Here is a 17,734-nt window from a genome sequence, read left to right as displayed (position 1 = left end):
AGGGGCGGGAGTGGGACCGTGCGTGCCCCGCTGCACTGGGACAGGTCGGGGGCCCCAGGCGGGCGCCGAGGGGGCTTCTCCCTGCGCCCCCCCAGGGAGAGGGGGCATGAGGGGGCTCCCGTGCAAGCGCCCAAGGCCGGGTGGAGCGCGCTGCCGCTGGGGGAGGGTGCGGGGGGACATCGCGTGCGTGGGCGGAGGCGCCCTGTCGCCACTCGGCGGGAGGAAGGCGGAGACCAGGACGCGGGCGGAACCTTCTCTTTGGCCACCACGTCCCGCCGGCCCCTCAACTCGGGGACACCCGAGTGGCGCGTCGCTGTTCAACCATAAAGTCGGGGCGCCGCGGGTTAGAGCGGGACGCTAGACTTCCGGTTCCGGCGCGCGGGGCAGGGCGGGAAGCGCGAGGGACCATTACAGTGCTGCTGTGGGCCGCACGCTGTGAGCTTCTCGCTGACGGTGAGTGGTGGCTGGGGCCGGGGCTTAGTTGTGGTCGGTGTCTTGTAGGGGCGGCGTATTAGTTTTCCCAGAGCGCGTCGAGGTGCATTCTGCCGTGGCTTGACCCCGGGCAGAGCCCGCGGGAGGCGCTGACTACCCCCTCCTCCCCCTCGCCTTGTCTTGTTCTTCCCTCCCGCAGGGTAGGGCTGTGCTGTCGCCGGAGAAATGTCGATCGGGGTGCCCATCAAGGTGCTGCATGAGGCCGAGGGCCATATCGTGACGTGCGAGACCAATACGGGGGAGGTGTATCGGGGCAAGCTCATCGAGGCCGAGGACAACATGAACTGCCAGGTAGGTTGGCCGGGGGTGGCCCCTAGTCTGAGGCAAAATGGGGTGAGGCCCCTACTCTGCCTTAGGTGCTTGCCTGAGAGATGGGCTCAGGGTTGGTAAAGCACTACCGTGCTGAAGCAGAAAGCGGGGAGCTGCCCATCTTGGCCTGCCTCTGAGGCCACTTCTGTTTCTACCATATATAGCCACTTACTCTTTTACCAGGTCTGAGTACAGTGATGCTGGTGATCACAGCTTCTCATATCATCAGCCAGCTTGAGTTCTTTCTTCCTTCCCCAAAAGAGATCCCCCCACACACCCACACAAAGCTTTTCCCTCTAATAGCTTATTTTCTAATTGCCTTTTTTTGAAAAGTCTGTCAAATCAGGCTGGGGTTTCACTGTGGCTGACTTGAGGCTGAATGTTCACACTGAGCAAAGTATTTCCTCGGCTGATGGAAGTAACAAAGCATGAAAACAAATGCTTTTATGTAAAGCAGCCCATGTGGAGGTGGTTAGTCACATTAGCCTGAAGTCTCTGATTTGGTTGCTCTAAAGAACAGGATGTGTTGCAGTTACTCTAAGTGTTAAGGCTTAAGCCCCCACGTGGACAGTCTTCCCTCCTCTGGGATACTGTGAATAGATGAGGAGTGTGTAGGTGACTTAAAATGCCCAGTTTGACACGTGCAGGAGGAAAGAAGAATATTTAAATATTCTGCAAGGCAATCTGTGTTGCTTTCAAGCTGAAGTTCCAGCTATGTGATACTTGGCTGTTTAGCTAAGTACTAGGCTACGTAGCTTGGTCTCTCTTTCCCCCTGTTATTTACAAGCTAAACTACATACAAGCTATGTACTAGTCAGCAAAATAAGATTTAAATTGGCAAGGCTGCCTTTTAGCAAATTTCTTTTAATGAAACTTCTTTTTCTGTTTCTGTGCACTCTTGTTTAATTGGTACTCCATTTTAAGTTGGCTAGTCCTCTTGCTGCAACTTTTGAAAAATACTAATTCATGTAAGCTTGAAAATTAATTTAAAACTTCTTGCAGAGATTTGGCTTTAAGACTGTCCAGGAAAATTGTTTTGTGAGACTTGCAGGTAATGGAAAATGATTTCTGATCCAAACAGCTCTATCTATTTGTAGACTCCACATCTGAATTCTGGAGGTAAAGCTCACTGTTAGAGGTATTGAGTAGCTTTTGTCTTCCAGATGTCCAATATCACAGTGACATACAGAGATGGGCGAGTGGCACAGCTGGAGCAGGTGTACATTAGGGGTAGCAAGATCCGGTTCCTCATTTTGCCAGACATGTTGAAAAACGCTCCTATGTTAAAGAGCATGAAGAATAAAAACCAGGGTTCGGGGGCTGGACGAGGCAAAGCAGCTATTCTCAAAGCCCAAGGTAGGTACTTCTAGTTGGTCCTTAGCTTTTTTGATAACTTACTGACATAGTGAAATGGATGCATCGATTTATTACTAAAATATAAATGTTGGGAGGAGTTTAGTTGCCAGCCTGAGGTGCAAGTTAGATGGTTGAGTAGTTTGAACTTAAGTTTGTCAGTATAAATTTTGTAGTGCTTCATTAAAAAAAAATCCCCAGAAACAACCTAGGGGTAAACTGATGGAGATTTTGGGGGCCAATGCCAATAGCCAATTTTTAAGGAGGCATATCTGCTGATACTGTGACTTCTGATAGCAGCCTGGCAGCTTGGAGAGCTGCGGGCAGCTGTTGAGCCTGTTGTGGTGGAAGGGGCCAGGGGGAGCAGATCAGTGATCCCGCAGTGAGGGAGGGAGTGGGGCTGGGGCTGGGATAAGCGCTGCCTAACCAGAGAGGGTGTGGGATGGAGCTGCGGCTTGTGCGGGAGCCTCTGGTCTGGCAGTCGCCTGGCAACTTGCACCACTGATCCGCCGCTTGTCTGGGAAGGGGGTGGCATGTGTGGTGTGTCCCCATGCCCTCCTGGATGAGTGGTGGGAGCCACTGGGTAAATGCTGGACCGGCAGCTCCCAGATAAGCAGCGCACAGTGGCAGGAGCTGCCCCATGCCCCCCAGACAAGCTGCAGCTCCATCCCATGTCCACCTTGCCCTGGCTGGGCACCTCTTCCCCAGCCTTGCTCCTCCCTCACCACAGGGACCTTAGATCTGCCCCCCCACGCCCCTTCTTCTACCTTCTACCACCCCAGGTTTACCAGCTGCCCACAGCTCTCCAAGCTGCCAGTCTGTGCTTCTTGCTGACTGTGTGCTGCACTGCAGCTGTGCACAGACCAGGCATTTATCAGCCAAATTTTTGGCCACATCAAGCCAACTTCCAATTTACATTCAGTTTTCTTTATATCAGTGCCTATCCAATATCGGACCAATGGATCGATGCACCTCTACAAAAAAACTTTTAAAATACCAATATTGGTTCTGAAACCGCTTTGGAAAGAGTCAGTTCTGGTGTCCAGTATAGTTTCATAGTTAGTAGGGTCGGAAGAGACCTGAGTAGATCATCGAGTCCAACCCCCTGCCATGGCAGGAAAGAGTACTGAGGTCAAACAACCCCAGCAAGGTGATTGTTAAGCCTCGTCTTAAAGACCCCCAGGGTAAGAGCCAGCACCACTTCGCTTGGAAATTGGTTCCAGATCCTAGCTGCCCTGACAGTGAAGTAGCACCTCCTGATGTCTAGTCTCAATTTAGGTTCTGCCAGCCCGTGACCATTATATCTAGTCACTCCTGGTGGTGCTCAGGGGAACAGGGACTCCCCCAGTGCCTGCTGGTCCCCTCTGACTAGTTCAGGCCACTAGATCCCTCCTCAGCCTTCTCTTGTGGAGGCTGAACAGGTTCAGGTCCCGTAGCCTCTCCTTGTAGGCCTGCCCTGCTGTCCCCTGATCATGCAAGTGGCCCTCCCCTGGACCCACTCCATGTTGTCCACATCCCTCTTGAAGTGTGGCGCCCAAAACTAAACACAGTACTCCAGCTGCGGCCTGACCAGTGCCGCATAGAAGGGGAGTATCACCTCCCTGGACCTTCTTGAGATGCATCTGTGGATGCATGACAAGGTGCGATTGGCCTTCCTGACTGCATCCCCACAGTGCCTGCCCATATTTATCTTGGCATCAATGATGACTCCAAGATCCTTTTCTGCCCCTGCACTGACAAGAAGGGAGTTCCCCAACCTGTAGCTATGGTGCCGGTTCTTCCTCCCCAGGTGCATCACCTTGCACTTGTCAGTGTTGAATCCCATCCTATTCTCGTCCATCCACCCCCGTAACCTGTCTAGGTCCAATTGTAGCCTTTTCCTTCCTTCTAACATGCCCACATCCCCCCACGTCTTAGTGTCATCAGCAGATTTGAACAGGGTGCTTTTTACCCCCTTGTCCAAGTCACTGATGAAGATGTTGAACAGTGCAGGACCGAGCCCTGAGGGACCCCACTGCCCACATCCCTCCAGATGGAAAATGACCTGTCCACCACACCACTCTCTGGGTGCAGCCCTTCCAGCCAGTTGGTGACCCATTTGACTGTAGGTGTTGACACAACCATCCCCCAGTTTCTTAATGAGAACGGAGTGAGAGACCATGTCGAAGGCCTTCCGAAAGTCCAGAAAGACTATGTCCACTGCTACCTGTGCATCTAAGTATTTGGTGACCTGATTGTAGAACGCCACCAAATAGATATCTTTGTACTTCCCAAATGTGTGCACACATTGTGTGGCAGTACTTTACACCACTTAAATCTTTTGCACAGTGATCCTTCTCTGGGCATTGTGAAACAAATCTATTTCTGCTATTGGAAAACTTCATTTAAATACTAAAATGACACACGTCTACAGGTGCTTGTACTTACAAGCCACAAAATCAAGATTTTTCTCCTATCTTGCTTGTTCTTTGTATTCCTAAATTATTGGTATTTGTACATAGTGGAAAAGGAGCAAATATTTGTAATCTGTGATGCTCGCATTTTACTTTTTAAGCAAAGATTATCCAGGGAATAAGTGGGAATGGAGGGGGGGGTACCTGGAATTCTGCTCAGTGCTCCTGTTTTAAGTATGGCTGAAGTAAAATATTATCTCTCCTTATTCTGGAGTATTCTCAATTTTAGTCCAGAGGTGAAGTGGAGCAGATGCATAGTATGCATCACTTAATCTGAAGAAAATGTTGGTCCTCAGTGTAAAGCTACTTCTAAGGAAAAATGGGAAACTATAAAGCAGTATGTCACTTTCTGAATGACTTGACTTCTATCCTGCTAATTCAGCATCAGGCTCAGTAAAAAAAATGATACATAGCCCATATAAAATATATTTTGATAGGATGACTCTCAGAAATCTGTGTCAGATCTATACAATTCTTTTATTTTCTTTCTCCAGTGGCTGCAAGAGGAAGAGGTCGTGGTATGGGCCGTGGCAATATTTTCCAGAAGCGAAGATAACTTTGGGCTCGACTGACTTCTAGGGGGGTTTCTTTTAGGATTTGTGGACAAACTTTTTTTTTTTTTTAATTTGTTAGTGGCGCCGGGCCCTACTGTATTAAATTAAATAAATCTGTTTGTGACAAAACAGGCATGTGTCTGTTGTGTATCAGGATGCAGCTGTTGAATAAATGGCTTTATAGTGGCAAGTGTATTGCACAGTGGTGCTGGATTCTGAAATAACTACTTCATTTTTAAACAGGTCTCCATAACTTGGTTTTATTTTTCTCACAGATTCTGTCTTAAGTCTCAAATGCTCTTTCCTGCAGAATCCTGTTGCTGTCCACTGTAAAAGAATGAAAAAGTTTTACTCTGCACTGTTTCTGCTGCAGTTCTTTTGCAGTCCCTAGTCCAGAAGGACTTCCCCTCTGGATTCCAGGTTCCAGAAGCCTGGCATGCCTTTCTGGACAAAGCTAATAAACACCTTAAACCTCAGAGCAGCTTGGTATTCAGTAACCTGATTTGTCCTCACATGGGTATATTTAAGTGTTCCATGGAGTTATTTAAGGGTTTATCTGTGACCGTGTGTGCTTGCCCAATGCTGTTATCCAAAACACTTTTCAAGAACCAATATCAAAAACACTGTTTCTAACCATGGCAGACCTGTCACGTGGACAGTCTGGCTCCAGGAAAAACTGACTTCAGACATCATTAGCTAGATGAGAGCAGTAGTTTTGGTTTAAAGAGAATATTTAAGGGAATTTAATGGTTCCATTAAGCACTTTAATGTCTCAGCCTGGGCCTCTGCAAATACAGAATGCAGTCAGATGAGAGAATCCTGGCACATGTGCAGTTCTGCATGTGTTAGAACTTTTGCCTTTATTGTGAAAAGCACTTTTGTTTTAAGTACTAGAGGGTAAAGCTGCCCACATTTTGTTCAGGGCAGAGAGTTGGGAATGGGGTGAGGGGGCTTTTTGTAAACTTTTCTTAATGGGAGAGAGGCCATCTGCTGTCTTCAGGTCCCCTCAGCAGCAAGGTGCTATGCTTTCAGAGAACCATACTAGAAATATTTGTAGGTTCCCAAAGGTGCATGTAAATGCACTTTCCTGTATAACTGTGTAAGAGAGACCTCATACTATGCACTTGTACAGCGTATTTACTTCTCCGTTTTCATAAAGGAAAGGATCCTAATGCTAGACAGCAAACGTTTCATAGGTGAATATGAGGTGTCTGCCCAGCCACTTTCTTATGAACTGCAGGCCAGTACTGCATGCCTTGTTTAAGTCCAAGAACCAAGCTGGCCCATGGGTGTGTGCAATCAAACTTTGCTCTTTACATTACTGACTCTAGTTCTTGGTCTGCGTATGCTTCAGACTGGCACTTACAATGCTGACCTACCCTGAATACTTGCTCTGTGGAGTTGAAATGTCATGTTCTGAAACATGCTAGTGTCAAGGGCCACCAGAAGTCAGGTAGACGGATGTGATAGGGTATGGAGGCTTCTGACTTGAAAAGATGCTTTTAAATCTGGAGGACAAGTGTTCCTACTGACTGCTAGAACTGCCTTCCTCTTTCTGAAACAAGCAGCTGATGAAAACTTTGATTTGAATAGCAAACAGGTTGCCTTCCAATAAACTTGATTGGGGCTGTAGGACTTCTGTTGCCTCCCAACTCAGATAAAGACATGGCCCATCTTTTTTAGCGGAGGGCAGGTGTGCCACAAATTAAGCCTCATGCCCTCTCTGAATGCCACTCCAATCTTCTTCCCCTGCTTGATCTGGTTGGCTTTCTTCTCCCTGTTGTATCTGCATAGTGGCCTGCCTTTTCCCCAACCTACTGCATGCCACATGCAGAAACTGTCTGCAACTTTTGGTGCTCATGCTGTAGGTTGGCTACCCCTGTTCTTTTGCAGGTTAAAAATGTCATGATCTGTGTAGTTGCCAAGGGAGCTAACCACTGCTCATACTGCTTCATTTACCTTTTCCCTTCCCTTCCCTTTCCCTTACTTACAAAAAAAAATAATTGTGAAGTGTGCTAGTGGCAGTCCTAGACAAAAGTCAGAGAATTGACACTTAATTGATAATTCTTGCTAAGGGGATCAATAGACTGGGAGCTGAGATCTTGAAAATCTGTTCCTCATTGAAAAAGTGGAACCTTTCATCTTAATTCCTGGACAATCCAGTTTTCCCTTCCCACACCCATTTTGTTCTACGGTTTATAGGAGGGCTCCCAGCCTTCAATTAGCTCTATTCCACTCAGATGAAATATTATGGATTCTAGCAATGCCACCCAGAACTCAGTTTGTGGCTGGATACAATCAAACCCTGTTTAGCAGGATTTCCTTTTAACAGGTAATTGGGTTTTAAATTGTAGAACCTCCCACTAATTCTGGGAAGCACTTGAGTTGAGGGTAGGGTATGAATAGAAAAGTCAACCATTTTCAGGATCAGGAGAATGTGGGGGAGAAGGTTGCAGAGCTAACTAGTGACATCAAATATCAAAAGGCCTTGAATCAGAACTTGTAGCAAGGTGATATTTTTTCTTAGAACAACTAGATATTTGCAAAAAAAATTCTTTATTTCCAAACTTTCAGATACACTCACCTTTCAGCAGGTATAGGAGAATGCAAAGATTGTAAAATTTCTCCTAGGTGGAAATGAAAATTCATATTTGACAGAAGTGCTGAAGGTGTTGTAAGATGTCCTGGTTAGAATAGTTCATTTTGTGCAAATTAGGCTCACATAAAAGTTGAAGCAGTCTTTTTTACCTCAAAGTTGTCTGGTGGCAAGCAGGATGTAGAGTTTTGTTTCCTTCTGCTTATTATGTTTCTTAACCTTGAAAAATGGGACTGTGGGTACCTTCCTAAGCCCCTAGCCAAGGCTGCCATTTCACTGATTGTATCATTCTGCCAATCAAATTGGAATCTAATTAACCCTCTTCTGGTTTTTTTTTTTAAGTGCTTCAATGTTAAAAGTGTTATAAACATGTTACAAATGCAGCTAATTGTTCTAGCAAAAGCTCTAGCACCCACTAGGTGGCTCTGTGGGGAAGAAAAAACAAGGAAGCAAGCTCTGGATTGGGGGGGGGAGGGGCGGAAACAAGCCAAGGAATATATATAACTTTTACATAAAATCTCCAAACATATCAAGCTTTTGCATCCAGAAATGGAGCTGGATTTCTGAAATTTCACAATGGCAGACGGTCAACCCTAGAACTTGGGGTGTAGTTCAAGAGTCTTGCACCTGCACAGGGGTCACAGTCTTCTCCCAAGACATTATAACACCCCACTGTCATCCAATCTTGTATATGTAGCTGGTGAAAATGAGGTCTAGAGCTATTTAAATGCATGTAGTTGCAGCCAAATCAATTTAGCCTGTTTGACTTGGGTAGAGAGAGTTTATACTAGAGCTTGGTGGAATAATTGTGATTGATCTGGTGCAGAAGCATTTTCCGTTTTCCAAAGTTTTCTTTGGAAACTTGAAACTTCCACCATACTTAGTCGGAAACATGCAAACAGTGTTCAGAAGCATGCTAGAGAAAGCGAGTCAGATTCAGTATTAGGAAGAACTTTCTACCTATGAAGGTGCTTTAGCACTGCAAAGCATGACATAGAAGGGTGTAGAGACTTAGACATTGGAACTTCCAAAGCACTGATTAGATAAACAGATATCTAGGATGGCTTAGGCAGGGATGATCCTGCCCTGATTGGACTAAATCAGGGTGGCCAATCTGGCACACTTACCAGAAGTGGCCTGTGTAGCCTCTGTGTGTGTGGCAGATCAGGAAGGAGACAGTAAGGATGGCAGGAGATAGGGCAGAGAATAGAAAGCAAAGCAGCAGATTGGACAGGAACACAGGGCAGGGAGCAGAGCAGCAGATCAAGAAGAGGAAAGGAATCGAAGTGACAATCTGGGTGTGGGGCTAATTTGTGGCACACCTGCCAAAAATGTTGGCCCCCCACTCAACTAGATGACCTCCTGAGTTTACTTGCAGACCAGTTTTCCCTTTGATGTCTAGTATTACTTTCCCTTATTATAGATAAGTTAAATGTTTTGTAAATAAACAATAGGCAGCCTTTCCTCTTTCCAGTATGAATGGTTTGCTTTGTGTGAGTTGTGGTGTTTAACTTTATAACATTCTCCTGGAACAAAGTAGGGGGAGAACACACACACCTAGAGTGAACTCTTTCAGATCACTGTAATACCTGTTTTATTTGATCAAAACATGGTGGGCTACTTTGTTTCCAAACCTGGATCCTAATAGTTTGTCCTGTTTGTTAATAGTGGGCCTTAAAACCATTGGGAGGGAGAGGACTAGAGATTTTAGTGGTGGGTTATGGAAGATTTAATGTTTCTTTCAAACTTTTCAGCCCACTCAGCCCTTAAAAAGTAAGGAAAAAAACAAGCGCATTTGCCCTCTGCATTCTCTCCTGCCACCTCAATTACCCACAGAGCAAAAAATGTTTCCCCCAGAAATCTACCAAAGAACTTAGGCAAACTCTGTGTTTGATAAGGAATACCTTTCCTTTAAAGATATTGCTGCAATGGTGCATGAAGATCATTAGGAAAATTACATGGCCAGCTTCACATCGCTTTTTAATACTATGAGGAAGACTATCATCCAGCTTTTTAGCATTCTCTTGGTTTCCTTGTCTTTGTCCTTGGGTTGTGGCTTTTTTTTTAAAATTCTTAAAGTTGCATTACTGGTTTCTTTATGAAAGTTTTTCTGTTTAGAAGGCTCTGATTAAATTCCCCACATAATGTCTTCCTGGTGACAGAAGTAGGCTGTTATTGCTATGGTGTTTTGACATTGCTGGTAACCAGAGGATGAATCCATAGGGATGCTGTTGAATATTAGTATGTGGAGCATAGAGAATGGAAAGGAAACAAGAGGGTTGCTTCTTCAAACTTCTTCTCTAGTTGCTTGGAGTGGAAACTCATCCAGGCTTCTTGAATTAAGTTTGGGAAGAGAGAGTGCCTCTAGGAGAAAAATGAAGGGGCTCTCTGGTAGCAGCAAAGACCTGCACAAAATGGAAGTAGAGGGTAGATAGTCAATTGCAAGCGCAACTCAGGGAGTGTACTTGATCCTTCTTCACTGTTTCAATATGTGGACCAGCTGCGAGTCAACTTCAAGGCAGCTGTGCTCAAGGCTGACTTTCCTAGAGGACATTTACACTCTTCCCCAAGACCTGCTTCTGAATATTTGCACTGTACTATCCTCAAAAAAGTAGAGAGGGTGTACAATTAAATCAGTCCCAGCTTCAAAACTTGCTGTAGAATAGCCTTGAATTAAAGGCCTGTCTAGACAAGGCCATAGCAATGAATTTGCAGTTATAATGGATGCTGTCTCTGCCTCCCAGACTGAATGGAATATCCCAGGAGGAGGAGGGCATCACTTCTGCTTATGAAAAAGCTACCAGATTGCAGAGCTGGTTTCAATACACTAGTACCTGACAGCCAAAACATTGTTTGGCCCTGCCGGACCAAGCTGTATTTTAACTGCCTTCCCTATCATGTTATCTCATCCTGTGATACAGTAGCCTTTGGTAGTGCTGCTGGAACTTCAGGTAATTAACCAATTAAATCTAATTAAACCCAGTTTTGAAAAGGACCCCTCTCACCTAACCATTTGCCAACAGCTAAAATGAAGAGGGAAAGAATGAGGCTTTTCTGAAGTGGGAGCCCAGGACAGCGGTCACATGTGGCCAGATTTTTGTCTACCTGATATTTCCAGTTAATGAGAAGAGTGTTCATACTTTGTGTGTGAATTGGCTGCTCCTGGGAGAGACGGACTGTAAGCCCTGGCTCAAGGCCAGGCTTTGCAAAACCAGCATTGTTCAGCCTTCTACCTCTCAGCAAACATTTGTGAATAGGATGCCATGAAGAGTGGAGATTTTCCAGCATCATTAATTCAATGGCAAATGTTTCAGCCCTGCTAATAAAGGGGTTTAATAAAAGCTAAGAGAATCACAGAAAAGCATTTAATTGTCCCTCCATTGGATCCTTGGCCCTGAGTATTTAATTGCAGGGTCTTTTTACTTTCTCTTGCCTGGAAGCCTCAAATATACTTTCCGCTACAGTAGCTTGCCCAATTTCAGCTAAGGGGCCAGACACTAATCCAAGACCAAAGCAGACATCAAGTATCGGGAGAGTAAGTTGCTCATGATCGTGCTACAGGCACTGGTTTTATACAGGCAAAATTACTACAACAGTGCAGGTCCACTGATGACTGGCACTGGGGCAGCTCAAGCCTTTGTTAATTCAGTAGTGCCTACCCTGTGATAAGTACTACCTATGAAACTGAAAAGGTACAGGCCCTGCCCAGAAGAACAGTTGGTTTCCCCAAAAAATGGTGTATTTGAACCAACTTACAGCAAGAGTGAGAGTTGAGATACTGTGATAGGCCAAAGCAGTGGGGGCCAGCCTTTCTTGCAGGCAGGCCATAAGTTGATCCACTCCCTTCTCGAGTGTCACTCCAATCCCCCCCCCCTTCCCCCCACCTGATCTGCTGCTTTGGACAAATTGGAGGGCAACAAAAATGGTGAGAGGGCTGGGGGATGTGACTTACGAGGAAAGAGAGGAAACTGGGCCTATTTAGTCTAGAGAAGAGGAGACTGAGGGGGGACTTAATAGCAGCCTTCATCCTCTTTCAAATCCCCCTTCAGGTACCTGAAGCTAGACTGTTCTCAGTGATGACTGATGACAGAACAAGGACCAATGGTGTCAAGTTACAACAAGGGAAGTTTAGGTTAGATATTAGGAAAAATTTTCTTACTAGAGGGTATTAAAACACTGAAACAGGTTACCCAGAGAGGTGGTGGGAGCTCCATCCTTGGAGGTTTTCAAAACCCAATTAGACAAAGCTTTGGCTGGGATAATCTAGTTGGTGATGGTCCTGTTCTGACCAGAGGGTTGGACTAAATGACCTCCTGAGGTCCCTTCCAGCCCTAATTTTCCATGATTCTGCTTGTTGATCCCTGCCTGATCTGCTGCTCTACTCGTTGCTCCCTGCCCCTCCCTGATCTATTGCATGCCACACACAAAGGCTGCCCGTGCCAGCTGTGGCATGCATGCTCCAGGTTGGCTACCTTTTTTTTATTGTTAAAATATATTTCTATAGAGAGAGAGGGTTACATATATATACACCCTGTATCATAAACTTTCCATCACACATCTTTAAAATACATTAAGAAACCCTTGCTTCCTGTTACAATAAACACATTTACTCTGCTGCACCCCTGTGCACCCTCCCTCTACCCTCACCTACCCCAATTGTAGTCCTTTAGTCCAAAACTGATTTGCGGTTTACGTTCTCAGTTCATTCACTGTCCTTATTGCTGTTGCTGTCACTTCTGCTGCGGCTGATCTTGCTGTAGCTGCATCTCTGTCCTCTTCGTTCTCCCTGTCCACCCACTTCCCCTCCCGGGGGGTCTTTGAACAACCTGTGCCAGGTGTTGCTTTTCCAGATGAGATTGGCTGTGTCTTTTCCATCTTCACTCTCCGATTTCCAGTGGTGGGACTGAAGTTTGCTCAGAAACATTTTAACACAGTGTTTCCTTGAGCTGGGCGAGCCTGTACACCAGGAGGTTCCTGCATTGCAACAGGGCGCTCCTGACACAGGACACAAACTGGTCGAAATGCTCCAGGTTGGCTACCCCGGAGGTTAATGCTATGAATGACAAAGGGCACGAAGTGGGAAGCCTGCAGTCCTGAGGAGGAGGAGGAGGTGGGCTCATTTTAATACCTGCTTAGAGAGTGGTGATACAGACGGTGTTAGAAGCATGGTGTCTCACACATTTAATCCCCCCACTGCACTGCCTGGACACCTCATGCTCTTCAATATATATTTTTCCTCATAAAGCCATTGTGAGGTAGAAGAATATTATGCTCCCCATTTTTCAGCTTGGGGGTGAAAAAACAAGGTGCTGAGAGACTAAAGCCAGTGCTTGTAGAGGTATGCAGGTCCCTAAAAGCTGTGTCAGGCTCTAAATGCCTTTGACCATATGGCCCTATGGGGAGGCCCACGATGTCTTGGGAAGCCAGTTAGGAATTGAATCTGGTTGCCATGAGTCCTAGCTAATGTCTTAACCACAGAAGCCTCCCTCAGAGACAGTTTATTGCCAAGACATTGACTTTGGCGAGGGGCAAGGACAGGCTTTGCCTCTGGGCCAGGCCCTGGGGAGTCAGGTGGTTGCTATGGAAACCTTTTAGCAAGGCAGGGGCCTGGGAGAGGAGGGGGCTCCCTGGGGACCAGCACGGGGAACCGCCAGCAGGGGCTAGGCCCGATCTGCATCTGCTAGGGGGCAGCTCAGGACCAGTCTTTTAAAACACTGCTAAGATGAGATATGGCAGTGACTAGAAGGGCCTCCCTGGCATCTGATAGCAAACAGGCAACGCCAATGCTGCCAAATATGCCTGGAGCCAAGCCCACCCTAACTGCAGTTGCGGGTGGCTGCTGTGCCATCAGATGCTTCCTGGGCCAGTAATTCTTTTTAAAAAGGAGGAACTAGTAATGAGGAAATGGTTTGCTTCTGTGGCAAGGGAGACACTATGATGTAGTAGGTGGTTTTTCCATGGACAGGGTAACCACTGTGTGGCATGGGTTAGTACCCAGGCATAGGTTATGCATAGTTACCCTCCCACTTTAATTTCCAGTGGGAAAATCTTGGCTTTACACACACTTTATGGAACTGGCAGACTCCTCCCTGGTTTGCTGCTGCGGCCCTATGCCTAAGGGTAAGCAAAATCTGGGGGGATCCAAACCCCAAGCCTCCAGGCTTGGGCCTGCAGATAGATACCTGCCAAAGGATTTGGAAACATCTGAAGCCCCAGGTGGGAGTAGAGGATGTTTGCCAGTAGTCAGGCTATATCTGATTCTTGAATGATTCATGGATTTGGATTTGATTTGGTCGATTTGGCTTGGAACATGAAATTTTCCTTTAAAAAAAAGAAAAAAAGAATGGTTTCCTCCTGTGGCAAGGACTTACTTAAGGCCTTCTAGTCTACTGATCCTCACGTGTATGGAAACAAGAAGAAAGGCTGCAACTTGAAAGCCTCCTTTCAGTGAGGAAATGGGTCCTAAATGCTACCTATCCACCTTTAAACAGCTGGAGTTGCCGGAGTGTATCCACAGCAGCAACAGGGGCTTTGGCTGAAGATACAGAGAATAGCACTGAGGAGAGACTTCTGGTAAGGGCCTCCCTCCCTGGCACCAAAGCTGGGATAGGTGGTAGAGCCCCTAGAACCTGCGCAGCCCTCGGGGCAAGGAATGAATCTCTCTAGAATTGGGATTCCTCCAGGCCAGGACAACAAATGGTAAGTGGGGGGTAATAAGGGAAGGGAGGGAGTAGCAGGAAGTTTATCATCCATTCCCAGCTGTGGGAAGAGAAGGACTGGGGTTGGGGGCTGTTCTCTCGGTGCTCCAGAGTGGGCAACTTGTCCACCAGTGATTTACTATGCAAGATTTATCAAATCACTCTTTTACTGAGTTCACCATTTCTGTCAGCTTCATCACTGGGGCTTGTTTGCTTGTGCTATCAGCTGCTCACTGTGAGCATCCAGGTGATGCCATTTTGTTTCATAGATTCATAGATTCATAGATGTAGGGTCAGAAGGGACCTTGTAGATCTTCTAGTCCGACCCCCCACTTCCCCACCCCGCCCTGGGCAGGAGTGAATACTGGGCTCAGATGACCCCAGCTAGTAAATGTCAAGCCTCCTTTTAAAGACCCTCAAGGTAGGAGCCAGCACCACTTCCCTTGGAAGTTGGTTCCAGACCCTGGCTGCCCTGACTGTGAAGTAGTGCCTCCTGATGTCTAGTCTAAACCTATGCTCGAACAACTTATGGCTGTTATTCCTTGTTATTCTGCGAGGTGCTTGGGGAACAAGGTCTCTCCCAATCTCCGCTGGTCTTCCCTAGTAAGTTTATAAATGGCCAACAGGTCCCCCCTCAGCCTTCTCTTGCAAAGGCTGAACAGGTTAAGGTCCCGTAGCCTCTCCTCGTAGGGTCTGCCCTGCTGGCCCTGGGTCAAGTGCGTGGCCCTCCTTTGGACCTTCTCAATGCTGTCCTCATCCCTCTGAAGCGCAGCACCCAGAACTGAACACAGTACTCCAAATGTGGCCTGACCATTGGCACATAGAGGGGGAGGATCACCTCCTTGGCCCTGCTTGTGATGCATCTGTGGATGCACGACGAGGTACGGTTAGCCCTACTGTCTGTGTCCTTGTATTGTCGCCCTATGTTCATCTTGGAGTCAATAATGACTCCAGGATCTCCTTCTGCCACCGTGCTTTCGAGAAGGGAGTTCTCCAGCCTATAGGTATGCTGCTAGGTTCTACTGCCTAAGTGCAGCACCCTGCACATATCAGTATTGAATCCATCCTATTCCTGTTTGCCCACCCCTGTAACCTGTCCAGGTCCCACTGTAATCTGTCCTTCCCTTCTAGCATGCCCACCTCACCCCAAATCTTGGTGTCATCTGCAAATTTAAACAGGGTGCTTTTCACCCCTTGTCCAAGTCACTAATAAAGAAATTGAGCATTGTGGGCCCAAGGACTGAGCCCTGGGGGACTCCACTGCCCACTTCCAGGCAGGGCTCCAGCGGGTATTATTTGAGTTGGTTAATAGTAACCCCAGAAAGGTGAAACTGGCCCTTTGTCCTGCCAGACAGCACTGGGAGCACTGAACGTTGCTCACAGGCAGACTCCTCAATAAATTCCCCACTGCAAAGCAGCTTCTTTCTCAGTGGATTGTTTGCGCTGACACCTTTCAGGAGATTCAGGCAGCCTTGTTGGAAGCCTGTGGTTAGTCTTGGTAAATCGGAGTTTCACAAAGCCATCTGCTGCCTCTGTTGTATGTGTGGTCATGTCTGTTTTTTCCTTACCCCCTTTTTCCCTTTGCTGATTAGTCAGATCTGCAAGAATCATTCATCTTCCTTGTTGAGTTCTGATAACACACCATGTCTGCTCTTCCTTTGATTTATTTCCCTGACTCTTTCCACTTCCTTCCCTTTGTTTTGTATATTGTTGGCATTTCTCTGATGGGCAAGGAGCGATATTTTGTTACTTGAAAGCAGGAAAACATACGTCTTACTGGATGTTACATGGTAAATGCTTCTCCAAGTGTGCTGCAGAAGATCCCTGTATGTTTAGTGAATGAGCTTCTCCTGCTTTGGAGAGTTTGGAGAAGGTCTGAAAAGAAGGAGGATTGCTTTGTGGGAGGAGCAAGAGATTATGGTCACACCTCTTCATCCGCTGTAGGCTTCTGGGCAAGTAGCTTCCTACCCCCCCCCCCACCTATCACAGTAATAATAGTATTTCTCCCCTTCACTGGGATTTGGTGAACATGTACATTAAAGATCATTGGATACTATGGTGAAGAACACTTTTTAAAAATTATTCTAACTAGATAAAAATTAAGACCATGACCTGAGGATTAATTTATAGGTAACCATTATTCCAAAAGACCTGGCTACATTTCTAAGATATAAAGGCACACTGTTTTACTGGATGTAGGTACCCTGTGTCTTTGCTTGGACTCTTTCCATTGCTAGTGGATATGCAGTGACCTTCCAGTAGGTATGGTAACTAGAAGGTATTAAAATAGCTCAGAGTCTAATCAACTTAAATTCAGAGCACCTTACTAGCAACCTTGGTCTGGTGCCCTTGATAGTTTGCATCACTTAGATGGTAATGTAGAGACATTTGGAGACTGCTCCAAACCTTTTTTGTTTTCCCTGGCCTTAGGTTCTGTGATGCTGTGTTTAATCTAAGATAGCCAGCAAGGCAACCAACTATGGTGTCTTTGCCTTATGCTTCACTCTAAGGGAGGGTCAGAGGAAATAGAAATAGGTTTTGCTTCAGCTTTCCCTTTCCTTCCCATAATGATGCAACTTTTCAGCTGCTTCACCCATGCACCAGTCCCTGGGTCAGTGAATCTCATATGCTGTTACAGCTGCACAGCTGGTTCAGAGTTCATACCCAGACAGCAGCCCATATTCAGTACTGACTACAGCATACTAGATAAAAAGTCCAAACAACACAGGCAAGACCTTTTAGAATTGGACAAGAGGAGCATTTGTGCTGTTATGGGTATAAATAAGCACAGCAACATGATACCCTCTGACCTTAAATTAGTAGGGGAAAGCAGCAACCTTCCCCTCCTGCTGCCTCCATCAGAGATGCACATTCTATTCCTGTGTGTGGAAGGCAGGATTTTAGCCCCAGGAGTGGAAGTTTTCTTGCTGTGCAATTAAGGCATCCCTCTGAGCCTGTGGTGAAGAAGCGTCCCTCATTAAAGCTCATTTGAATGCACTTCTGTGTTTCAGCATCCAAAAAGCACAGGACAGGGTTCAGAGCTTGGCAACAGGACTTACTGCATATGAAAGTTTGAAAGAGTGGATGTAATTTCATCAGTGCCCATGTGAATTAACTGGAATATGTAGCCCCTTTCTAAAGGTTTTCCTCTTCAAATGTGTGGGGCCATAATCTACTCATACCTGCACCTGGGCAGCCCCCTTAAGTTTCAATGGATGAATGTAACTAAGAGCAGAAAGTAGTTAATTATCCAACTAATCTACTGCCAGCACCTCAATA

At 46.4% G+C, this 17,734-nt stretch overlaps 1 protein-coding gene and 1 long non-coding RNA gene across 2 annotated transcripts; one reads left to right on the top strand and one right to left on the bottom strand.

Annotated features, from left to right (window-relative positions):
• The first annotated feature begins 359 nt into the window (after window positions 1–359).
• SNRPD3 (small nuclear ribonucleoprotein D3 polypeptide) lies at window positions 360–5,519 on the top strand. The gene is made up of 4 exons (XM_019539150.1): window positions 360–453; window positions 632–783; window positions 1,965–2,157; window positions 5,102–5,519. Exons 2-4 carry the CDS (start codon window positions 658–660, stop codon window positions 5,161–5,163), a joined length of 381 nt encoding a protein of 126 aa, XP_019394695.1. The 5' UTR covers window positions 360–453; window positions 632–657; the 3' UTR covers window positions 5,164–5,519.
• An 8,151-nt stretch (window positions 5,520–13,670) lies between these two features.
• LOC109313042 lies at window positions 13,671–17,102 on the bottom strand. Its single transcript, XR_002101957.1, has 3 exons — window positions 17,092–17,102; window positions 13,960–13,961; window positions 13,671–13,846 (listed from the first exon to the last, which is right to left on the bottom strand). It is a non-coding gene; the product is annotated as an uncharacterized LOC109313042 (long non-coding RNA).
• Window positions 17,103–17,734: the final 632 nt, after the last annotated feature.

The sequence above is a fragment of the Crocodylus porosus genome, unplaced genomic scaffold (assembly GCF_001723895.1).
Source record: "Crocodylus porosus isolate Cpor-Errol unplaced genomic scaffold, CroPor_comp1, whole genome shotgun sequence".
NCBI lineage: Eukaryota > Metazoa > Chordata > Crocodylia > Crocodylidae > Crocodylus > Crocodylus porosus.
The sequence above is the reverse complement of the archived record's forward strand: the minus strand, read 5'-3'. Positions and strand labels throughout refer to the sequence as shown.

Bases quoted from the DNA above. Each gene is read 5' to 3' on its own strand.
- SNRPD3 (XM_019539150.1), top strand. From the start codon at position 658: ATGTCGATCGGGGTGCCCATCAAGGTGCTGCATGAGGCCGAGGGCCAT. The intron at 784-1,964 runs GTAGGTTGGCCG...TTTGTCTTCCAG, and splicing joins AGGACAACATGAACTGCCAG to ATGTCCAATATCACAGTGAC. The intron at 2,158-5,101 runs GTAGGTACTTCT...TTCTTTCTCCAG, and splicing joins AGCTATTCTCAAAGCCCAAG to TGGCTGCAAGAGGAAGAGGT.